This window comes from Notolepis coatsorum (genome assembly GCF_963971535.1).
Source record: "Notolepis coatsorum genome assembly, chromosome: 3".
In the NCBI taxonomy this organism is placed as follows: domain Eukaryota; kingdom Metazoa; phylum Chordata; class Actinopteri; order Aulopiformes; family Paralepididae; genus Notolepis; species Notolepis coatsorum.
Genome location: NC_140167.1, coordinates 179,020,745 through 179,047,251, shown reverse-complemented (window position 1 = coordinate 179,047,251; position 26,507 = coordinate 179,020,745). Strand labels below are relative to the sequence as shown.

The following is a 26,507-nucleotide window of genomic DNA, read 5'->3' as shown; positions in this document are numbered from 1 at the left end:
CAAGTAGGCCACCGAACCGTAGGCTACTTCGGAGGCGTCGCTGAAGACGTGCAGGTGCATCTGGCACGTCTCCGGCCTCACTGTGGGTGGGAAGTAGCTGCGGCGTATGTTGACACCTGGGAGTGAGCTGAGTTCCGTCTCCCACTCTCTCCATGTGGATGCAAGGTGTTCGGGTATGGGGTCGTCCCAGCCCTGGTCCTTGTCCCATAACGCTCTTACAATCATCTTTGCCCTGGTGGTGTAAGGTAGAATACATCCCAACGGGTCATATTGTCTGGCGAGTGTTCTGTATACACTCCGTCTGGTGGTCGGTAGTGCAGTCGACCTTCCCTGCTCCTTGGTCAGGGGTGTGTGTTTATAATGGAGCGAGTCTGTTTTGAAGCGCCAGACTAGTCCTAATGTCATTTCTTGGGCTTCTCCTGGGATGGTCGCCATCCAGGTCTCGCTGCTTGCTGCCTTGTCCTCGGGGGAGAGGCTGCGCAATACTTGCGGGTTGCTGCTGGCCCACTGCCTGAGATCAAAGCCGCCTTTGATCAGGGAGGCGCGGAGCTTGAGTAGAAGGGCCTCGGCTTCTTCTGGCGTCGAGACGCTTTGCAGACAGTTGTCCACGTAGAAACTATTTCCTACACTTTGTCGGACCTCTTCATCAGCTGCTGGGTCCTCTGCGACGTGTTTTTGCAGTGCAAACGTAGCACAGCATGGGCTGCATGTGGTTCCGAAAGGGAGGACTTCCCATTGATAGATGGCTGGTTGCTCATCCCCGATCCTCTCCCTCCATAGGAACCGCAGCAGGGGCTTGTCCTCCTCCACTAGTCTCACCTGCAGGAACATCCCTTTGATGTCGCCGCTGATGGCCACCTTGTCTTGGCGGAAACGTAGTAACACGCCTAGTAGAGAGGGGCCGAGTGTTGGGCCGGGCAAGAGCTCTTTATTCAGATTTTGTGATCCGATCTGGTAGCTGCAGTTGAACACAATACGATCCTTGCCGTTGTGGTGGACTTTGTGGTGCGGCACGTACCATGATTCGGTCGTCTGATCGGCCTCTTTAATGTCAATTTTCTTTATGTGTCCCGCTGTGATTAGCTTGTTAATCTCAGCGCGGTACACAGTCTCTTGAGCGGGGTCTCTGGCTAGGCGCCGCTCTGTGTTCAATAGATACCGCTCCGTCGCTTCTTTTGGGGCGTGGAAGGTAGGCATACCCTCTCGCCTCAGGAGTGGAGTTGCGTATCTCATCACTCCGTTGACTTTGACTCTCTTTGTCCCCTGCTCGAGGAGTGCTATAGCGTAAATGTCTTCCTTGGAACGAATGTCTTTCTTTTCGTTCTTAAAGGGCATTGTCTCTAGTGTCCATAGCCTCTCGACATGCTGTAGGAGGGTGGTGTCTTCTTCTGTCACTCTGGAGTGGAGGCAGTTAGTGGCTGCTGTTCGGTTAAGAGACTTAGCGAGGGGGCCTTGTAATGTCCATCCTAGGCGGGTCTCGACTGCTGCAGGACAGCCTCTGGGCCCTGTGTGGACCCGGTCAATCGGGACGATGAGGTCTGCATGGTCGGAGCCTATCAGCAGGGTCGGGGTGGCACCGTCTATGAGCGGTATAGGTAGTTGACGCAGGTGCACATATTTATCCATCAGCTTGGCGATGGGGTAGGTGTACTGCGACAGGCCTATTTCTTGGCTGGTGAAAGCATTAGTAATCCTATACCGTCTCTCTGGCTGCCAGCTTGCTGCGATAGTGAAGGAGACATTCTCGCCCTTTATCGTCTTTAGATCTCTTCTTATTGTCCGAATCGTCATCTGGTTTTCGCTCCCCCGCAGCCCCAGCTGGGCCGCAGCGGACGCGAGGAGAAGGGTCTTCTCTGACCCGTCGTCAAGGACGGCGTAAGTGTCCATGACCTTATCTTGGTAACTCAGTGTTACGCGGACCACTTTTAAGAGCACCCGGGCGCCCCTGCTGCTGGCGGGGTCAATGTACATAACACTTGCCTTTGTGCTGCTTGAGGGTGCAGGCTTTCTTCTGTTACTGTCGTGTAGGACATCTAGGTGGGCTCCGTCACACCGATTACACCTCTTCTTTAAGCGGCAATCGGCTGCCATGTGACTGCGCGCACATCGGTAACAGCGTCGGTTGGACTTTATCCATTGACTCACCTCGTCGGCGGTCATCTTCTTGAACGTGTCACATTGTGACAACCAGTGTTCCTTTTCGCAGTACGGGCACACCATCTTCCACTTCTCTTTCATCGAGGGGGTACTGTGGTTCTTGCTGCTCGGTACTGATTCTGATTGGTGCATGACGGTCACCAATCTTCGGCCATCGTTTGCTCTCCTAGGTCCCTCTCTGGAGCTTGGGGTGCTCCGCATGAACGTATCCAACCGTAGGCTGTTGACTTCTCTCGCCAGGAAGTCGGCTAGGTCTAGGAGGGATGGCTCGGGACCGTTAGGATCACGGTGGTCTCTTTGCCGCCTGAAGCGCTCTTGTCGGGCGGGCGGAAGCTTCTCTAAAATCCTCTCGACATTAGAGTTTGCGTACAGTTCATGCATACCCTTTTCTCTTTGCGCCCCCAGCATCCCTACCAGGGATTGTACCTTGATAGACAGGTCATCTAGTGAGCGATTGTCTGTGGCTGGGGGTAGGCGGTCAATATGCCTTATCTCTTGTATTACGTAGTCCCATATGCGTCCATATCTTTGGTCGAGTGCTGCTAGAGCCGCTGTGTATGGGGTAGTAGAGGTGGCATAGGCCAGCGCTATATTGTGCGCTCGGGGCACCTTGAGGTGCTTCAGTAGGATAGCATACTTGTACGGTTCATCAGCTACATCGGACATCATTGTCTCTAAGCACATTCGTAGCTCCGTGTACTGTGCTCTGTTCTCGTGGGTGAAGTCCGGAAACGTCGGTGTGCCAATGTATGATGCCATGGATGGCTGGCACATCGGTGAGCGTTGGAAGAGAGGCCTCCTAGGCGAGTCTCCTCTTACGCCTCTTGGTGGGCTGGTACCTGCTGGGTACCATGGCCCGCGTATCCAGGTGCTGTTCCTCGGGGCTGGTCGTGCGTCAAGCTCACCCGTGAATTGAGTCGGGGGTCTGTAGCGCAGAGCCGCGGGGGTAGAGCCTGGGCTGTACTGGACCTCCTGGTCCTGTGGAGTACTGTGCTGCTGTCGGGCTTGACTCTCCTCCTCTCCCTCTTCTTCTTCCTCTGGCAGGTCCTCTAGATCCTGTAGTCGTCTATTTAGCCTCTCCGCGGTGTAGACCGTTTCTTCCTTGTAGCTGGGTCTCACTTGGACCGGTCGGGGAAGGGGTTCGGAGGGGGGTATAGGCTCTCTCTGGTGGTCGGGCTCAGGGTCGCTTGATCGGGTAGGGGAGGGTGCCCTTGACCCTTGTCTTGACGAGGCCCTGGAACCCCGTGCGGAGGGAGGGGGTGTTGCCCTGGTGATCAGCTGCTCCATTATCTGCGATTGTAATCGGTCGCGCTCGGCTTCGCGCTTGGTGAGAGCGAGGTCGCGCTCTGCTTCTCTTTGGGCACCGGCAGCGGCGCGCTGGGCTTCGGCCCGTTCCCTTACCATATTCTCTTCCGTCTGAAGGCGTCTAATCTATAGACGTATACGATCTTCGTCGCTCCGTTGCTGCGCCTGAAGGCGTTCTCTTTCCATGGAAGAATGTTCGCGCTCACTAAGCGTCTGTGCTTGGAGTCGATCGCGCTCTGTTGAGGCTGCTAGGCTGGCGAGGAATGCCTGTGCCAGCATCTTGTCCGCCTCGCTGGGGGAAGACGCTGGTTGAGGTGATCCGCTCCTGGCAGTACTCGTTGGAGATCTGTTCTCCTGTGGCGAGTCCTGGAGATCCATCTCCGGGGTGCTCTCCTCTTCTTGTAGCGGGTAGAGTTCCATCCCTGGAGGGCTGTCTTTATCCTGGAGCTCTCCGGGGACTACTTCTTCGGTCTTGGCGGGGGGTAAAGTCGTGTCAGGTCCCTCCTGGTCCCTACCGTGAGCTTGGTCAGTTACGTTAGAACCCACTAGGGCCTCTATTGGCGGGGTAGCCTGGGCGATAGGGTCGGACATAATTTTACTATCTACTTTTTCCGCGTTTACCGTCTGTAGAAAGCTAGGTAGTATATTGGCAACGTAATCCTCTAAGTACTGAGGTGTCTGCCGTCTACGCTGCGGGCGATCTACTTTAGGAGAACCGTTTTGTGGAGTGTTCATCATAGGCCATGTCAATATTAATACCACTATATTAATATTACACTAGTTACCCTCCGGCTCGAAGGACCAATTGTAACTGAGGGGTACAATTCCCTGACTGTATTGATAAGTATGGTATCATTAAACCACTACCGCTTTATGTACTTTAATTACTGGCCATACAGTACATGATATATAAATATAATGAACACTTCCCACAATGAACCGGTTCTACACAAAGTTGTCTTTAAGTATTTATTGCAGCAAAAGGTACATAATACTTCTCTATTATACTTTGAATGCACTTGTAAGGCAAAGGAATGTGCGTAGGCAAATCAACAATGAATGTCCATTCTCTGGTTACGCAGGAGGTAATTATACAACCTGAATCTTAGGGAATTATATCTATGGTACACTAGTAATATATAGCGGGAGATACTGGAAGGGTCCCCCTGGTTGTAAGCCAGCAGGGGTAGAGGATCTGTCGGTAGTAGAGAGTCTGGTCAACGATGACTAAGGAGACTCCAAGTACAGGAGACGGTGCAATAGCCTCTTGATCCACAGACGAATACAGCTGTTCTCCGTAGACTGTAGCTCCACAGTGAAGAAAGCTAGCCGGCCTCAGGCTCTCTGAGGCGCGGACTCGACTTGGCTCCTCACAGGGTAAATCCAACACGCGTAGGCGTCGGCGATTCTCCGCTCCATAAATCACAGGACCAAAGCAAATATAATCCAGCCGCAAAGGGCTATGTAGTCGTCGGGTAGATTAATCCAGTGTACATGTCCACACGGTTCTCGTCTAGGTCTCCTCGGGTGAAAGCGCCATGAAAGCAGCCCAGCCTGGATAAGAACTCTAGCTGGTACGAGGAAGCGTTGGTGATGCTGGTCACTGTAGAACTTTAACCACACGATACACTATACACAAATAGACTATTACTGACTTAATAGAAATATGTCGCACTCGACGGTATAGCGCCAAACTCTGACAATTCAGTTATTAATTCGCACGCGGTCTCAATGCTCTATTCTGGGGCCAAACAGGCCATACTTCACCGCACGGAGTATCGTGGGTGAGGCTTCAACTTATTGGGTAACTCTTAGACTTCTGACTAAGTGCTTCTGTATTCACCTGCGCCATATTTATATGCACGGCGAACAAACTAGTGCCAACGACATTTCTGTCTCGTATCCCTGGGCAAGGCCGGGCATGCACAGACATGTCTTTGCGGTGACTTTGAACCTGACTCCGGAGGCATGGCTCTGGCGCCTGTGGACCGCTGTCCAATAGGAGAATGAAATATTATGGTCTGTAGTAGGCTAAAGGGATATTCCGTGTATATGTACAAGGAATATACAAGGGATATCAAACGATATACAAATACTATGCAATATATACCAATCAATAAATATATATATTCGGTTTAATCTGATCCTTTGTAACAGGTTGTATATACCTTAGGTCGTATATTACTGGGTTGTCAGACACCGCAAGAATCAGCCTCTCCTCTGCCATGTTTGTTGATCTTTTTAGTCCCGCCACTTCCTCCATTTTGATTGGTCGGTCGAAAAGAGTGACATTGATGAGCGGTGCTCCTCGCCAAATGTTGAAAAATCTTCTACTCGAGGCACCCAGAGCGCTCCATCAAAAAACGCTAGCTGCAGAGAATGCTAAAACGTGAGGTGCGATGGCGGCTGGGTGGGGCAGCGGACATTGCGCTCGTCACCAACGCAAGAGACACCGGGTTCGACTCCGGCTGTCGCCGCTGCCTCCGGCTTGGGCCGGTCGTCATACTAACTCAATTGGCAGTGTTAGCGGGTGGAAGTCGATGGGTGGTAATCTGGACATTGTGGACAGCGACTCCTGCAGGTCGGTTGGGGACGCCTGCACAGCAGAGACAGGAAATGGCGGGGGTAGTGTGAGCCTCTCACACGTTACACCTCGCCAATGACAGTCTGCGCTGGCAGGTGAAAAGATGTGACAGGCTGCCTCCTCGTGTATCGGAGGGGACACGTGATGCAAGGCTTCTATCCTCCCTACAACCGACCAGTGGGGGGCATATGCGAGCAACGTTCAAGACAGGGGAGGGGAGAATTGTCACAGCGGGTAATTGGGATGGGAGAAAAAATATTTAAAATAGGAGAAAAAGTGTGGGGGGGGGGGGGGGGGGGGGGGGGGGGTGAGGTGCGACGCTGGGGAGAGGAGCGCTCCTTTACCATAGAAATTAATGGCAGAAAGGCGCTGGCAGCTCAACAAAAACACTTTCTGTGGACACAGCCCCTAATACATTAAGCTTTGAGTGTCATGGTTTTTACTTGGTTTGGTGGTCCTGTGGTGGACAGCTGTCAATCACTGGATTCTGTGGATTTATTCCGGTGATGGACAGCTGGACATCACTAGACTCCGTGGTTAATTGCCCCTTATTACATGGCGTTTTAACATTCGCCAAAATGCTTGATTGTGATTGGTCAATAGCGCTCTGTTGCCCATAGCAGCGGTCAATTATTTCTCGATAATTCACCGCTGTCATGGGCAACGCGCAATAATGACAGCTGTTAGGGGCAACAGAGCGCTATTGACCAATCACAATCAAGCATTTTGATCGCAGTCACGAAAGCTAAGCTCAGCATATGCACAGCTGCACTACATCAGGGTGCAATCAAGTCCACACACCTGCCGTCTGCCGTTGACAGAGGAGCAACAGAAAACAACTGCGTAAAATGAATTACGTATATTAGTAAGTTAGCCCTGTAATAAGCGGGATAATGTATAGCTATACTCGGTCATTGTCGCAAAATAATTGACCTTCACTGCGTTTAGAACACCTCGGTGCTATACATTATCCCTTACTTAGTAGAGAAGGTGTGTGGGCTTGATTGCACCTGATTCAGTGCTACTGTGCCTAATGGTAGCTCAGCCTATTTAAGTTTGAATCTAGCACGGTTATCTGCTTTCTCCTTCCCTTTTGTGTTGTCTATACTTCCAGTCAGGCTTCCTTGTATTAAGTGTAGTGCTGTTCTCTGGCCTGTGGAGCATTTATATTCAATATTCAATCAACTTTCAAGATACGTTTATAGTACATCGAATAATAACTTAGAGAAAATGGAGGAAAGGGCAGAAAAGAGACGTGACAACAGGGAAGGAGAGTCTGATTAGTAGGTAAGGTGCCAGACAACACAGCAAAACACGCCCCCAAAGAATTCTGACCACAGCCCCGGACCTCGTCAATTCTAAATTCCTAGAACCACCCCTGAGCCTAATCTTAGTTTAAAGCTAGATCATTCCAGTTAAAATCCCTTCTTTTTATGACTAAAAGAAGTAATTTCTGGGAAGCTTCCTGAGAAGACTTTGTTTGCAGAGTTTGAACTTAATCCACGTGAAACCAGTCCTATATGTGTTGAGATGATGTGTCTGTTGCAGGTTGTCTGATTGCCCCCCTGGGGTCGCTGTGCTTCTGTCCTGTAGGTGTTGTATAAGGACAGTTCAGCCAAGGGAACCCCCATGGTGTTCACTCCAGAGATGGAGCGAGCCAAACGGAACCAAGAACAAATTAGCTCGGTACCTTCAGAACCAACCACAAACGTGTTCTCCCTCCCTCTAGAACGTGTTCTCCTTTAGAACTACTCCTGTAGTGCCCCCAAGTTAACCCTTTCCTAACTCCTTTGTTCTCTAGTTGTAGTTAATCATATTAACTCTTACATTATACTCCAGTGCTCTCTTTTCCCACAGTGCGCACAGGACTACCACCGTGGGCTATGCATGATACCACCAGCACTGTTTTGTGTTTGTGTACTGTTCATCACCATTGCTAACCTCTTGTGTTATTGAGACTAATCTTCATCTTCTTCCTCTGTCCTCCTCCTACTCTGGACTGGAACACGGTCTTGTTTAATAATTTTCCTTCTTTTAAAATCTCTCCCTGCTAATTCATTCACCTAAGGTGCCAATAATGTCCCAGCTTCTCCTGCGTGTTTTCATATCATAATTTCATCTGCCTTGCGTCTTTTTAGTTGTGGATGCTAATATTTACTGTATGATGCCGGCCCTGTATCCCTGTTCTCCATGCCTCAACCTGAAGGGGGTGCTTGTGCCCTCCATCTAAGGTGTAAGCATTGAGGGAAGTATGCAAATGCATGCAAATGCATACTTCCAGGCAGTAGAGGGGGCTTCAGGGTTAAAGGGGTCTGCTGCTCACCGTGTGTTCCTGCTTACTTTCCACTAGGTGCTGTACTCAGACAGCTTCCGCAGACAGGTCCAGGGCAAGGCTGCCTTCGTTCTGGACACACCTGAGATGAGACGCGTCAAGGAGACCCAGCGCAACATCTCTGGAGTGAGCCTCGTTTTTGTACTTGTGTGGTTTGTATTTCTAGTAGTAGTTTAGTTTTCATTCAAATTAACATACAATGGATCTTAAAGATGTCTTCAATATACCGGTATTTCCATTGCAGTCTTTGAGTGTACATTTTTTAAAAGTTTAAAACACGTGGCATGGTAATAATAATCTATTATAACAAATCTAAGAGAAAAGTGAAATGACCTCAAATCCCTCTTTTCAACCATTCATCTGTGCCTTGTACACCAGGTGAGATACCACCAGGACTTTGAGAAGAGCAAGGGTAGCTTCACTCCCAAGGGCAGCTTCACTCCCAAGGGTAGCTTCACTACCACTGCCTCTGACCCAGTGATCGAGCGTGCCAAGAGCACAGAGGAGACCAGCGGCATCAACTACCACGGCATCCAGAGACGCGTGGTGGAGATGGAGAGGAGGCGTGCCGTAGAGCACGACCAGGAGACCATCACTGGTATAATCACATCGATCACACAGTAGTACACAGTCTATACACACAGTGGTTAATTAAGCAATAGCTCATGACGGGCCATGGTATATGGTTATTTTATCACAGTCAAGGGGCGTTGTTTGACAGCCCCTTAGCTGTGATATAATAACCATAATAACATATTATGCCACGGCCTGAAGTGAGCTATTGCTTTTATAAAACGGTTACCAAGTAGGCTTTGGCAATATGAAAGTAAGACACACTTCAATTTAAATAGTTTTTATTAGTAAATAATAATAAAATAAAATAGGCCCTCCTGGCTGCCTGTACTGCAAGGTGTTTGCTATGCAACATATACAACTTTTTTTCATAGACGTTTTTCATTCGTTAACGTATGTCCAGTTTAACTGGGAATCCCTGTTCAACGTGAGATTAACTATTGTAACCGATCATCTTGTTATATTCCTTTATCTGTAATTAATCAGTCTCCCCAGTTAGTAGCTAGATTAATACATTTAGTGGAGGTGGCAATAATCATATAATCTGGATAAAATCATCGCTTTATCCGTCTGATTCAGATTACGCTATTACGGACCTTTTGAGCCTATCTTGGTCCATATATGGGCATATTGTGTGTCGTGATGTGAGGGCTTCCCCAATTTTAGCACCAAGAGGATTCCTCCTTTTAACTGGGCATGCGTCAGTCCCAGTCCTCAGACACAAAGTGATACTGACTTGTGAAAAGGAATTTGAATCATAGCTGTGGGTATATGCTCATTATACCATGGCTATGAACTAATCAGATTGCTTGATTTTAGCTACCCATTTTACAAGATGAAATATCAATTTGGCAAACATATGGATATACTGTATATATACATTCAAATACACAATGTTTTGCACTTTTAAGTGCTGGGAAATAATAAATTAGGTACTCTAGTCATAGACAGATTGAGTGGACGGTGAAGTGAGAGCAAAGAGAATGTGATTGAGTAGATTTGATTTTTTAGGTCAAACTAAATTAAAGGATAACTATTATTTTTTAAACCTGGACCCTATTTTTCCATTGTGTGGGGTCTAAATGAATAATAGAGACAAGAAAAGTGGCAAAAATAAAAGCTCTTTTAGTGGACATACTTTGATGTTTGCCCTGTGTGATTACATTGCAGCCCGTTTTGCTGCTCACTCAATACTGGACCAATTACAAAACATTTTGTCTCCATTATTCATTTAGACCCCACACACAGGGTCCAGGTTTAAAAAAACAGTTATATTTAACTCTTTAACTCTTTCAGCGCCGGCGGGTCTAGCCATCTTTGTTCCTACAGCGCCACCGCTCTAAGAGATAGGGATGCGTGGCGGTGTTTGCAGGGCTATATCTATATTCTCTATATTATAGAAAACAAAAAAGATTAACAATGCACAATAACAAGAGGGGCTCTTTTTCCTAGAGGTCGCTGTTTGACAGCATTACAGATTGTACCTTTAAAGGGGACATGCATTGCTATTCCTTGCACTATTTGGGCAACTTTACACAATTCCTGGGAGTCTATGGAAGACATCTGTAAGGTTTATTTAAAAAAAATAATCATTGTTTTATATTTATAATAGAGTACTCAAAAGCATCATTTTCCAGCCTCAGGATTTCAGCCTGTTATTGGATGGGCTCCGCCCATAAGCGCTTTCAGTGACAGTCACCCACACAGCGTGATACATACGAGAGAGAGTGAGAGAGTGAGAGAGAGAGAGAGAGAGAGAGAGAGAGGGGGAGAGAGAGAGAGAGAGAGGAGAGATGCGTCCCCGACACACACACAGTCAAGTTTGTGTGTAATGCTCCGACGAGGGAGAGAGAGAGAGGAGATGCGTCCCCGACACACACGCAGTCAAGTTTGTGTATGTGTGTGTCCCCGATGAGGGAGAGAGATGGCGCACACACATTTACACACACTTCTGCAGTCCCTCCCGCCGTCTCTCTCTCTCTCTCTCTCTCTCTCTCTCTCTCTCTCTCTCTCTCTCTCTCTCTCTCTCTCTCCTTGCTCGTTCTCTGCCTGTCAAACCCTGTTTGAGGAAGTGTCGGGTTACACTATGCCTACGTCCCAGACACACACGCAGTCAAGTTTGTGTGTGTGTCCCCGACGAGGGAGAGAGATGGCGCACACACATTTACACACACTTTTGCAGTCCCTCCCGCCGTCCCTCTCTCTCTATCTCTCCTTCGCTCTCTACCTCTCGCTCGTTCTCTGCCTGTCAAACCCTGTTTGAGGAAGTGTCAGGTTACAATGCGGTCTCTGCACTATAATGATTTTTTTAATTTTTTTTATTAATAGTTTGAAACACAAAACAGCTCAACATAAATACAGTACAATACAGACAAAACTAAACTCACAAACAGTACAATACAAATACAACTAAACTCACAAACAATAAACAATACAATACAGTACAATACAGACAAAACAAAACTCACAAACAGTACAATACAGACAAAACACACTAACAAAATGGGGGGGGGGGGGGGGGGGGGGGGTTGCAGATCAAACACTTCTGCTTTCAGTCATAACTATTCTCCAAATATGTCCTTATATAGATCCAGGGACCGTCCTCTCCATGGTCATGTTCAGCGAGCGTTGAAGCTGCTCGTTCCATTGTCAATAGGTCCATGAAATCTCTCATCCAGGTGTCCATGCAGAAACAATTAGGCTTTTGGATCTTCCAGTTCATCATGATTGTACGCTTAACTGACATACAGTATGTGTTAGTGTAATGATGCGTTGCGTAAGTGCTGATTGTATACCAACTACCCCTATGCCCAAGAGGCAGACTCTTGGACATAAGGGTATTTTAACATTGAGAATAGAGGATAGTCTTAAAATGACCTTGTGCCAAAAACTCTTCACTGTGGGGCAATGCACTATAATGGTTGATGTGGGCGGTGGAGGTGAGTACAACCAGGGGCGGAGCTATGCAAATCAATGCTATATTAACGTCACGGAAACCGTCAAATCAGAACAGTTTAGTTGAGTGAGGGAGGATCTCGTGAACTCGAGACTAGACTGATGAGTCAATATGGTAATTAGAGACACAGACCCATTGATACTAACCTGTATTACTATAAAACCATGCTAAACACAGAAAAAAGACATTTATAATGCATGTCCCCTTTAAGTAACAGTACTTAAATATGTAATATGCTTTAAAACACCATGAGAAGCATTCCTACAAAAATATAGTCTTTAATGTCCATAAAAAGCAAGTTATAAACACTTCCCTTGGCAGGTACTATGCACAAAGAACTCTCACCATGAACACATGTTATTTTAAATCAAGATCAACTAATCAAGAACACCTGCATCAATGAACTCCTGACAAACAAGACATGTCCAGTTACTGGTTTATGGTTTGAAATTAATGTAGCGCTGGATTATTGTGACATGAATAGTGAAATATAGACTAACCAGACATAGCCTACAAACTTGCTCAAACAATTTACAATAAAACATGGGTGTATGTTGGAGCCCCATGAAGGAGTCCCTCCTTCACACACCTCACTTGAATCTGTGATATGGGAGACGGCATCTCTGAATTGTAGTCTTGTAGTAACAAGCTCTTGGTGTGTCCTCAGATCTGCGTGTGTGGCGCACCAACCCCGGCTCTGTGTTTGACTATGATCCTGCTGAGGACAACATCCAATCCAGGAGTCTGCACATGATGACAGGTGAGATACAGTACATACTGTAGAACACCACACACACTGGAAATAACATCTACTCCACTCTAGGCCTGAACAATGAATACTGGAAAACCATTTATCCACATCATGAAAACAAAACAAAATTGTAATAGACTTAATAACCTTCAGATAATGTATTGCAGGGGTTCCCAGCCTTTTTTGGTAGGCGACCCCACATTCACGTTAGAAAGATGCTGTGACCCCAGCATACTGTATGACAAGGCTGGGTAGAGAGGCCTTATAAACAAAATGTTGCTGGTTAGGGAGGCAACCTGGTAGACAAAGTGTTGCTGGTTAGGGAGGTTGCCTTATAAACAAAGGGTTGCTGGTTAGCGCGGTTGTCTTGTAAACAAAGTGTTGCTGGTTAGGGAGGTTGTCTTGTAAACAAAGTAGGGGTGTAAAGGTACACGTATCCGTACCGAACCGGTGCGGTGTGTACAGTACCGTACCGAACGGCTGTGTACCTGAACGAATACAACGGTATGTTAACCACTAACGACCGCCCACCGGGGGCTGTTTTTTTCACAATCTAATATAATTATTATTATTATTATTTTTTTTTTTACAAGTCGATTATTCATTTCAATATAGAATATTTGTTGACAGCCCTACAAGTACAATTAGTTACTGCACAGTACATCACCCCTGAGTGGAACATGGAAAGCCAAACTTTCCCCCACTGTACCGAAAACCTGTACCGAACCGTGACTTCAAAACCGAGGTGCGTACCGAACCGTGGTTTTTGTGTACCGTTACACCCCTAAAACAAAGTGTTGCTGGTTAGGGAGGTTCCCTTGTAAACAAAGTGTTGCTGGTTCGATCCCTGGTGCCAATAATGCCAAAAGTGCCCCTGAGCAAAGGCACCTAACCTGCATGGATATGTACCAACCTGCTCCAAGGACAGGTATCGAAAAGTAGCTAACATTAGCTAAAACACTGTGATACAACAGTCATTGTAATTCTGGTTGTGTCTGTCCTTGTAAAAAGAAACCCTTACATACTGTACATACATTACATTCCTCAGATAGAAATAAGAAGTCATGCTGCTATTGTGAGCTTGTCAGTGGTTAGCATTAATTTTACATTTCATAATGTGTTCGTAGTCATTTTAGCTTGGAAGATATGACTCGTTTTCATATGGTTATAACAAAGTATGTAGGTAAACACCTTTTAATTCTGGCAAAGTGGTGTTTAGTCTTTTAGACTAAATCTGTATTAGACAGACACATTTCACTCCATTTCTGTATGAGCTCAGGCCTGTGGCTGTGAGAGATAGCGAAGTCACAACAATAGATAGTAACACAGGAGAGAAAAATAGTGGTGCGGGTCTTCTAGAGATGATGAGACGGGTATGATAACAAATTACAGAAAGACAGTGGTAGATCGCTTATTAGGACCAGTTTGGATAGCGAGACCGACCACACCAGGCCTCCTCCTCCTCCTGATGGGGAGGGGGAAGGGAAGCCACGAGGATGCGAGCTAGCGAGCAACAACCAAGAGAGAGATAGAATTTAGTAATTTAGTTTCTTAACCTTTTTAAAGACTTTCAATTTGTTTCATTCTGTACGAGACTTTTGTTTATGTAAATAAACCATCCTTTTCTGATACAACCTGGACTTTCAACGTACGTCATTTTGGATGCATACAGGGGAGAGAAACAGTGTTTTAGCCAGCGCGTGGGAGGACAGAATTCCACCAAACTATTGCTTCCGTGAAATAAATCAACACAACGCAGACACATCACGGGAGAGGAGATGGAGGCTGATAACAATCCACGACAGGCTAATCCGACTGCAATCTAACATGCTTGATTAGGACTTTTCTAGGGACCCAATTTTCATATCAGGCATCCCCAACCCCAAGATTGGAAAAGACCAAGAAAACCTACCGTATATTGATTCTACATTTAATATTGTCCCTTTGATGTTGTCATGCCAGTCCAAGCACAGCGGCGTAGCAAGGAGCACTCCCGCTCTACCAGTGCCATGAGCGGTCTGGGTGATGAGAAGTCTGAGGTGTCCCAGGACGTTGACCACCACATGTCCCTCTATAGCAATGGCTACGGTGCCTCTACTATGGGTAAGGCCTCATCATGGATGCAACACATGTTATATATAGTTCATATGATATTTAGTGATACAGAAATAGCATACATGCAGTCATACACTATGGGTCATGTCCTTGCCTTGCATTAGCCTCCCTGGTGTTAAATGTGTGAAACTGTGAGTGTGACTCTTTGGATAAATAAAGAAAACAACATGTATTCCATATGTCAACATATCCTCTTGCCTTGCCTTGACTAACAGTGGTTGTGTGTGATTTCTCCTGTCTGTAGGCTACCACCAAACTAAGACTGTGGAGCTGCAGCAGAGGTCATCATCAGTGGCCACCCAGCAGACCACTGTCTCCTCCGTCCCCTCCCACCCCTCCACCACTGGGGTGAGTACTACACACACATTACACAGGCTTGGGGTCAGTACTACACACACATTACACAGGCCTGGGGTCAGTACTACACACACATTACACAGGCCTGGGGTCAGTACTACACACACATTACACAGGCCTGGGGTCAGTACTACACACACATTACACAGGCCTGGGGTCAGTACTACACACACATTACACAGGCCTGGGGTCAGTACTACACACACATTACACAGGCCTGGGGTCAGTACTACACACACATTACACAGGCCTGGGGTCAGTACTACACACATTACACAGGCCTGGGGTCAGTACTACACACACATTACACAGGCTTGGGGTCAGTACTACACACATTACACAGGCTTGGGGTCAGTACTACACACACATTACACAGGCTTGGGGTCAGTACTACACACAGATTACACAGGCCTGGGGTCAGTAGTACACACACATTACACAGGCTTGGGGTCAGTACTACACACATTACACAGGCCTGGGGTCAGTACTACACACATTACACAGGCCTGGGGTCAGTACTACACACACATTACACAGGCCTGGGGTCAGTACTACACACATTATACAGGCCTGGGGTCAGTACTACACACACATTACACAGGCTTGGGGTCAGTACTACACACACATTACACAGGCCTGGGGTCAGTACTACACACACATTACACAGGCCTGGGGTCAGTACTACACACACATTACACAGGCCTGGGGTCAGTATTACACACACATTACACAGGCCTGGGGTCAGTAGTACACACACATTACACAGGCCTGGGGTCAGTACTACACACACATTACACAGGCCTGGGGTCAGTACTACACACACATTACACAGGCCTGGGGTCAGTACTACACACACATTACACAGGCCTGGGGTCAGTACTACACACACATTACACAGGCCTGGGGTCAGTACTACACACACATTACACAGGCCTGGGGTCAGTACTACACACACATTACACAGGCCTGGGGTCAGTACTACACACACATTACACAGGCTTGGGGTCAGTACTACACACACATTACACAGGCCTGGGGTCAGTACTACACACATTACACAGGCCTGGGGTCAGTACTACACACACATTACACAGGCCTGGGGTCAGTACTACACACATTACACAGGCCTGGGGTCAGTACTACACACACATTACACAGGCCTGGGGTCAGTACTACACACACATTACACAGGCCTGGGGTCAGTACTACACACACATTACACAGGCCTGGGGTCAGTACTACACACACATTACACAGGCCTGGGGTCAGTACTACACACATTACACAGGCCTGGGGTCAGTACTACACACACATTACACAGGCCTGGGGTCAGTACTACACACACATTACACAGGCTTGGGGTCAGTACTACACACATTACACAGGCTTGGGGTCAGTACTACACACACATTACACAGGCCTGGGGTCAGTACTACACACACATTACACAGGCTTGGGGTCAGTACTACACACACATTACACAGGCCTGGGGTCAGTACTACACACACATTACACAGGCCTGGGGTCAGTACTACACACACATTACACAGGCCTGGGGTCAGTACTACACACACATTACACAGGCCTGGGGTCAGTACTACACACACATTACACAGGCTTGGGGTCAGTACTACACACACATTACACAGGCCTGGGGTCAGTACTACACACACATTACACAGGCCTGGGGTCAGTACTACACACACATTACACAGGCCTGGGGTCAGTACTACACACACATTACACAGGCTTGGGGTCAGTACTACACACACATTACACAGGCCTGGGGTCAGTACTACACACACATTACACAGGCCTGGGGTCAGTACTACACACACATTACACAGGCCTGGGGTCAGTAGTACACACATTACACAGGCTTGGGGTCAGTACTACACACACATTACACAGGCCTGGGGTCAGTACTACACACACATTACACAGGCCTGGGGTCAGTACTACACACATTACACAGGCTTGGGGTCAGTACTACACACATTACACAGGCCTGGGGTCAGTACTACACACACATTACACAGGCCTGGGGTCAGTACTACACACATTACACAGGCTTGGGGTCAGTACCACACACATTACACAGGCCTGGGGTCAGTACTACACACACATTACACAGGCCTGGGGTCAGTACTACACACACATTACACAGGCCTGGGGTCAGTACTACACACACATTACACAGGCTTGGGGTCAGTACTACACACACATTACACAGGCCTGGGGTCAGTACTACACACACATTACACAGGCCTGGGGTCAGTACTACACACACATTACACAGGCTTGGGGTCAGTACTACACACACATTACACAGGCTTGGGGTCAGTACTACACACACATTACACAGGCCTGGGGTCAGTACTACACACACATTACACAGGCTTGGGGTCAGTACTACACACACATTACACAGGCCTGGGGTCAGTACTACACACACATTACACAGGCCTGGGGTCAGTACTACACACACATTACACAGGCCTGGGGTCAGTACTGCCAACACTACACAGGCCTGTGGTCAGTACTACACCAGGCACGTGCACACATAGAGCACAAGGGGTGCTTGAGCACCTGCCTTTTTGAGCCTCATAAAAAAAAGTGCCCTTTTTGAAAAAGAAAAAAATGCATTTTTTTTGCCGTTACGCATATACAGTAGACTGCCCTTCCAACTGAAAAATGTCAGGATAGAATCAAAATATTAGGTAAAGAGAGAGAGATGCCCCATATTCCATTGCAGTTTGCACGGCCTCCTCACCGTGCCTCTCCGCGGACCTATATATTTTATGCATAGCGTGGGTGGTGATGATGATGATGATGATAGAAACCGCTGTTGAATGCTGGTATTACACTCATTGAGGGACACGAAGAAGTCAAGTCCGATGGGATTTGGGAATCTCAAATACAAATCGGGATTGGAATAAAAAAATGCATTTATATTAAACAATACAGAAAATACAGCACTTCTTGGGGTCTGTAGGGTAAGCACTTATTCCCTCCCCCCTGAACATTTATGGAGATGTATGGGCCTTTTAAGTCAGTGATAAAAGTGTCTTTCAAGGATAAGTGAGCTCCTGCACTGATTATTATAGTTCAATATTCAATATTTGATCACCAAAAAAACCCAAAAAGCATAAAAAGCCCCCCCCCTGGGGTCAGTACTACACACACATTACACAGGCCTGGGGTCAGTACTGCCCACATTACACAGGCCTGGGGGCTTGGGGTCAGTACTACACACACATTACACAGGCCTGGGGTCAGTACTACACACACATTACACAGGCCTGGGGTCAGTACTACACACATTACACAGGCCTGGGGTCAGTACTACACACACATTACACAGGCCTGGGGTCAGTACTACACACACATTACACAGGCCTGGGGTCAGTACTACACACACATTACACAGGCCTGGGGTCAGTACTACACACACATTACACAGGCCTGGGGTCAGTACTACACACACATTACACAGGCCTGGGGTCAGTACTACACACACATTACACAGGCCTGGGGTCAGTACTACACACACATTACACAGGCCTGGGGGCTTGGGGTCAGTACTACACACACATTACACAGGCCTGGGGTCAGTACTACACACACATTACACAGGCCTGGGGTCAGTAGTACACACACATTACACAGGCCTGGGGTCAGTAGTACACACACATTACACAGGCCTGGGGTCAGTACTACACACACATTACACAGGCCTGGGGTCAGTACTACACACACATTACACAGGCCTGGGGTCAGTACTACACACACATTACACAGGCCTGGGGTCAGTACTACACACACATTACACAGGCCTGGGGGCTTGGGGTCAGTACTACACACACATTACACAGGCCTGGGGTCAGTACTACACACACATTACACAGGCCTGGGGTCAGTAGTACACACACATTACACAGGCCTAGGGTCAGTAGTACACACACATTACACAGGCCTAGGGTCAGTAGTACACACACATTACACAGGCCTGGGGTCAGTACTACACACACATTACACAGGCCTGGGGTCAGTACTACACACACATTACACAGGCCTGGGGTCAGTACTACACACACATTACACAGGCTTGGGGTCAGTACTACACATTATACAGGCCTGGAACTCTCAGGCCCTGGACTAAGTTAGGCAACGCATACTGTCCTGAGGTTCTCAAAATTAACTGAACAGTGCCAACCAAGCACAAAAGTAATTGTCATGGAAACCAGGGCTGAGGTATGAGAGCTTGTTAATTGTTGACAATGATAGTGTGGTGTGGCTCTGTGTGAGTGGTATTAGATCTGTTGTGGTCTGGCTGTGGAGAATGGAGTATGCCAGGGGAACAAAGAGAGACGTGTCTGTGTTTGATTTGCTCTAGACTCCTGAGAACGGTGTTTATCACATTGTGGAGCAACAATAGTTTTTACTTATTGAGCTCATGTTTTTATGGTTCCTCTATTGAATGACGTTTTTTTTCATTAACCCAGAATAAAGATTTTAGCCCAGAATCCTCAATCCAGCCTAAGCTTTATCCAGTGAACCACCCTCATAGAGTCTTCCTGTATCTCCGAGGGACTTATCTCTCTCCTATGGTTCTTACCCCACAGAAAACTGTGCGTGCCATGTATGACTACGCCGCAGCCGACAACGATGAAGTGTCCTTCAAGGAGGGTGATGTCATTGGTAACGTGCAGTCCATCGATGAGGGATGGATGTACGGTACCGTGCAGCGCAGCGGCAAGACTGGCATGCTGCCTGCCAACTACGTTGAAGCGGTCTAAAGACAAGGCCCACCCACACTCCCCTCATCCTTCCTCGGGAGTGGGCGCGACGCATCCACAGGGCAAGATGATTGGTCCACCACCTGCGGCTGGATCTAAGGCTTGGTGCAATGTCTAGCTCTTAGTCTTTTAGCTCTAACTGTATTGCAATTGTATTGTGAGTCTATTATGTGAGTCTGTTAACATGCTACTGTTTTGTATGCCTGTGTTTCCCTATGTTACTTGTGGATGTGACATAAAAACCTGACAAAGACATATACATACTTATGAATATACATACCATATCTATATAATAGAATATTGTTGAATGTTAAAAGTATTCCAAGACCCTGTCTTGCAAGAAACGATAATACGACCATAGGTAACAGCCCACACTTTTGTAAATGGCAAAACCATCTTCTTTAATATATATATGAAACCTATTTTTTGACAAAGAAAGATATGGTCATATGCTGTTTTAACTATACCTGTAATGAAAATGTGAAACCAATGGACATCAACTGCAACTCGTCACAAGACATGATGAAAGAAAAGAAGAAAACCTGAAGGAGGCATCTACCATCTTTCTCCTCCATGATCAAACCAGTCTTTAAAAGTTATATGACACAAGCCTTGGTCTTCCCTCCTTTGCTGAAGGCTGACCACTAGTAGCCTGTGTGTGTTTGTTTCTTCCAGTTACCCAAGTCTAGGATAAAGGAAATATGTTTAGTAGCAAATAAAGCACACCAAGCTTCTGCAGTGTTGCGCTTTCTTTATTCAATTGGACCTTCTTGTACTACCTCAACTTCAGCTCTGCCTATATCACATTCACGGTCTAGTCATGAAACAGATTTTCATTTGCAGAATACCTTTCAGAATTCCCAACAGGTTCTCCAAAACCATCCTAGAACATGCAAAGCTGAAGTCATTCAACAGAGAGTGATCTTACTATGAAGTTGAAGATGAAATCCATGTAAGCTATGTTGTTTTGAATGAGGCACCAGCTGAAGGTGTATATGCAAGCCATTGAGACATGCCTCTGGTGCCTGGACACAAATCTGATTTGACCCATGCCACATAATTGATTAGTAAGTTAGGTGCAGGGGTGTAAAAAGTACCCAGAAATTATACTTAAGTGAAAGTATGGGTACCGTCTCAAAATCTGACTCAAGTAAAAGTCAAAGTATCTGGCTAAAAACACACTTGAGTAAAAGTCAAAAAGTCCTACTTTTAAATGTACTTAAGTACTAAAAAGTAAAAGTAATTTTTTTTAAAGGGATACACCAGGGGTCTCAAACTCATTCCATCGTGGGCCAAGTTTTCATTTTAACTACACATTGCACCAGGTGAGTTAGTTGAAGAGGTGAGCCAATTAGTGAAATCATCAGCTGGTGTTTAGGCAAGGCTGGAATGAAACCAAGCATACACTCTGCCCACAATGGAATGTGTTCTGCGATAGACAATGCTGAAATGAAAGAACAGAGGACACTTTTTTTGCATTAAAATTATTTAATGCACTTCTCCATTGAAGGTAAACTAACATGGACGGCATTCACATCACAGCATGAATAATATCACAATATTAAAAACAGAATGGTGTATCCTGAATAATATCACAATATTAACCACAGCATACTGGATTATCCTGAATAATATCACAATATTAAAGGCTGAATACTGGAGTACCCTGAATAATATCACAATATTAAAGACAGAATACTGGAGTACCCTGAATAATATCACAATATTAAAGACATAATACTGGAGTACCCTGAATAATATCACAATATTAACCACAGCATAATGTGGATCTGACTGTCTATTCTTTTGATAGCAGGTGTTTAATCAAAGATCCCTGCTTTCTAGTGTTGCACAAGGACCAATCAGCATGGGTATGGGCGGGTTCATTTTCCATTGATGGGGATTTGATTGGCTGTTTACCTGCGGTCGCAGGATTAATAACGTTAACGTTAGTTCGGCCAGATAAACAATTAAAATATACTAATTAAAATGGTTGGACCTCTGATATTTGTACTTTGTACTTTGTAGGTCTGCATTTTAAATGTAAGGAGTAAAAAGTATGTTTTTTTTCTCTGAAATGTAATGGAGTAAAAGTACAAAGTATACAAACCTAATAATACTTGAGTAAAGTACAAATCCCCCAAAACAGTACTTAAGTATTGTAACGAAGTACAATTACTCAAGTACTTTACACCCCTGGTTAGGTGACAACAGTATTGCCCAACTTTTATATGATCAGTAGAACATATTTTGTCACATGTCCTGCTGATGTTCCAACGTTTTTTTTCCCATCGATTGTGTACAAGTTCGCCATGAAGTGTTCAATGAATGTGGTTTCTTTAAAAATAAGTATACATATAAGTACAGTAATGCTCATGTGAATAATACTATGCAATTATTTTAAATTACCACTAGGTGTCATTGTAATTTAAAACCTGCTCTCTATTTATGAAGCACAGTAATGCACACAAATTATATTCCCATTATTCTGGGCAACAAATTAAATATTGATTCTTATTAGGTTAGCAAGATACAACAGATATCTATCTAAGTACAGAGTTGTAATATTAATATGTACAGTTGTAGGAGCCATTCTTGAGTTATTGAATCTTTGAGTTTGTATCATGCAATTATTTGAATTATGAAAATGCTTTATGGATTACGAAATATGAAAACGAAAACTGATAATTTGATGGACAAGTCATGATATTATTTACACTGATTATCTTATTGTAACTATTTTTATGATTTAAAACTATGTGTACTTTCCCTTTAAAGAAACCTACCCGAGCCAACTTCGAAAGAGCGCCTAAGCTTAACCAGTGTAGAAACTTGCGGTCCCACGATTGGGCGTACATGTCACATGACCAGAAATGACCTGGCCAATCAGAGACGCGGAAACGCAGTTCTGTTGTAGAAGGCATTCAGGCGGACTGGTTGGGGAACTCCGCTCAATCCTCCCAAAGTCTGTGCCAGTACTTGCGGTCACTGCTACACAGTAAAAGTCGCAGTGTCAAATTGACACTTAAAGAGTCGAATTTAACACTATTCCAGAGTGTATATGACTCCAACAGTCCAACTACGAATAGTGTTAAATCGACTCTTGCTCCAAATTTTTGAGTTAAATTAACTCTAAATAGAGTACAAATTTAACACTCGCTTACACTGTATGGTGTTATTTAAACTTAACACTATAGGTTTAATAACACACTTGAGAGTGTAAATATTATTCTCAGAAGTGTTGATAATTTACTTTTATGTGATAACAAATTAACTCTGATTGAGTTGAATTCCAATGCTCATTAACACTGCATTGCGTTATTAAAAGTTAACACTGAGGTCAAATAACTCTGCTGAAGTGTTGACATTACACAGTACTGTGTTGATAATTTACTCTTTTTTACTGGTCAACACTGCTCAAAACGGCTGTATTTCCGTATTTGGCTGCCTGGTGCGCCTGTGCTGTGATCACAGCGCATGCGCACCAGGCAGCCAAATACGGAAATACAGCCGTTTTGAGCAGTGTTGACCAGTTTATAAAAAATATTTAAAATGTTTAATAGCAACGCCGAGCTTTCAAACCCTGCCGCGTGTGTGTGTGTGAAACCCTAATGGAATGCTGGGTAGTAACGTGGGAGCCAGTGACTGCGTATTCGAGCCCCTGGCTTGCATCGCAGTCACGAAAGGGGCTAGGAATTGGCATAACGACTAACATTGGGATGGGAGAAAAACAGAGAAAAAGGAGGGGGGGGAATATAAAAAAAAAAAATAATAATAATTACATGATTGTAGCATTATAATCATAAATTCGTACATACATTAGGAGAAAATACCAACCTTCTTGAAGATCACAAGATGCTGCTCCGCGTTGGACGCCGACGCCTTCCCTGGTCTCTTCCGACCCTGAGCAGAGGGTGGGATCAAGTGCAACAGCAGTAGAATCAATGAGAGGTTACTGTCCCAACCTGTAACGATACAAGTTGGATGTTAAGACACTTGAATTATGTAGACCATAAACAAAATTCAGTCCATCTGCAATGTTAGCAGTATTTTTACAAAATAAGATAAAAGACAGCAGTTCATCACAAGAAGCTCTGCCACTCAAAATATGAATATACAGTACCAGTAAAAAGTTTGGATGCACTCATTCAAGTGAATGGGAAGACACTTTTGACTGGTTGATAATACAAAATGCCTCGTACATTTTTCACAGAAGTTCAGTGAAAAACAACAAGAATGGTATGCTCAAAAGCAGCTTACCAACGTCAGCATCCACTTCAGTGTCATCCTCAGGAGGATCAGCTATCAGCAGGAGCTCTTGAAGCTCACTGGTGGATGGAAGCCGTCTGCATTGTTGGATGATCTTTTTCTTGTATGTGGTCGGCCACTTTTCCAGAAGCTTGCCTGATACACCTTCTCCAAACATCAGAACGAAATCCTGTTCAACCTGGAGAGGGGGGATTGGGGGACAATTTCAGGATTTCACAGCCAACCAAAGTTAGTGGGTGCTAGTTGAGGTACAATACATCTACCGTCTATCATTCAAGTGTCACAAAATGGTCAAAATAATGGCAGATAATTACCACAGGCCGAAACGTTGTGTTCAAGTATATTAAAACTTGGGAACACTACAGACGGTGTGCAGACTTTTTTTCCACAACATTACAGATCTATTTTGAGTCTAGCACCCGTGACTACACTTGGGATGTGCGTGAGTCTTTTCTACTAACTATAGATAATTACCAAGCCCTTGACGTCTTGGAAACGTGGAAAGTCAGACAGTATGCTGCTTGACTGCTGGGGGTCGAGGACCTTGTTGTGCCTATAGTCAAATGTCAGTTTCATCTTGTTCTTCACTGTGTCCTCATCAGCTGAATGTTTCATTAGTGAGATCGCTTCCTTGCACTCCTCTTCGCTCAGGGCAGTCTCTGCAACAACATGGGAATCTCGTCTGGCAGTTGGTCCTCCTCCACGAGATGGTTCTCCACAGGATTCTACAGAATATGGGGAAAAACACAAAAAAAAGAATCTACCAAAGGCCTGATTGATGGAGTTCTGCAGGTACAGGTTTATACAGTCATGGCCGTAGCTAGCTATGAGGTCACAGAGGTCAAACTCCCCAAACAAACAAGCACACCATTGATTTAATTGCCATATAAATCACACATAAAGATCTAACTATTACTCCTCTCTGAGCATGAATATAAAACAGGTGATCTATTAACTGTGTAAACCTTATGCAATATTTATCATTGATATTTGGATACTTGAAATCTGTATGAACTGAGTAGTTAGTATCAAATGAAATAAGATGGAACAGCTCCATGCATTAATTGCTCATATTTGCTCATTACCAGTATGGTATTGTTTAAATTGTACATCTTTTTGTGTCTCTGTCTTTGTCTGTCCTTATTTTGTGTACTTTCAGTGAGCCAAGAAGTGGAGAAATATGTTAATACTTCAGTAAACATTTTTTTTTACCAACAACAGGTGACTTTTTATTATAGATAATGCATTTTGAATGAATAGGTTGGGTTGTATAACTCATTTTGGTATGCATTTAGCCCATTCACCAAATTATAAATGCATAAGAGACCACAGGGCTTTGGTGCACTCTTTAGGCCACTCACCTGTAAGTGCCCCCACGTCCTGTAAATGACTTTGTGAGTGACTGACCTTAAGTTGATCTCTAGATAATAAAGTTTGTATAAAAAAAAAATTTACCTCCCTAATTTCTAAACCCTGGCTGGGTGGTGTCCGACCGATTATAGTGGGCCGGTCTGGGCCAAAAAAATAAATGGACCTCCCTAATTTCTAAACCCTGGCTACGGCCCTGTATACAGTAATCAATAATGCAGCTTGTTTTGTTAATCAACTCGTTGTACTCAAGATATGCATTATTAGTGTTACCTCCAAATGATGATCGTTTGTCTTTAGCAGCGGTTCTCTGAATAGTTTTAATCCTCCAGGCCAAGTACCCACTGCCACTCTGGCCATCATAATAATGCTCCTTGGAGGGTGAAAGTTAAAAACAGACACTTCACATTTAAAAGTGAAAAACAGCATGCTCTGGTAGGATTAAAAATGTATCAACATTGCCACAACCATTACTGTGTGCAACTCACATAGCCATTCTTAGAGTGTGGGTCACTGAGGTAGGGGAATAAGGTCACGATTCCTCTGGCATACTTTTCTTTCAGATGTCTGGGTGGTGAAGTACTGGAAGATTAAAGAAGAATGTATTTCTCAGTCATATTCCCTGGATTTCATTTAGATTTCAAATTAATCGGAAAGCTAGATTGAGAACAAACTAAAAACAAGGAGCTAATTACCCATTCTTCTCTGTCAAGTCAGCTGCCAATAGGTTCACCATTTTCCTTCTGTTGTCATCGTGCAAGGACTTGGTTTGATTGTATTCATTTATTATGCGTTCTCCACCAGATTTCTCATGAAGAATGGATTCCACCAACTTGAAGCACAAAAGCACAGGCACAAAAAACTATTCAGTGTTAGGAATATACTGTAGACTGCAATTAAAAGTTAAGGTAAAGGATAAGTATCCTTAATATCAGTTTTAA

The 26,507-nt window shown here is 45.2% G+C and overlaps 1 protein-coding gene across 1 annotated transcript in view; it reads left to right on the top strand.

Annotated features, from left to right (window-relative positions):
• LOC311226081 (nebulin-like) overlaps window positions 1–20,646 on the top strand; it is a gene marked incomplete at its 5' end in the record, with an annotated part of 144,572 nt that extends 123,926 nt beyond the window's left edge. Inside the window, 7 exon segments of the mRNA XM_084311458.1 lie at window positions 7,640–7,732; window positions 8,397–8,504; window positions 8,757–8,976; window positions 12,575–12,667; window positions 14,621–14,761; window positions 15,018–15,121; window positions 19,756–20,646. Coding sequence (XP_084167584.1) covers window positions 7,640–7,732; window positions 8,397–8,504; window positions 8,757–8,976; window positions 12,575–12,667; window positions 14,621–14,761; window positions 15,018–15,121; window positions 19,756–19,929 — 933 coding nt within the window. The 3' untranslated portion in view covers window positions 19,930–20,646.
• Window positions 20,647–26,507: the final 5,861 nt, after the last annotated feature.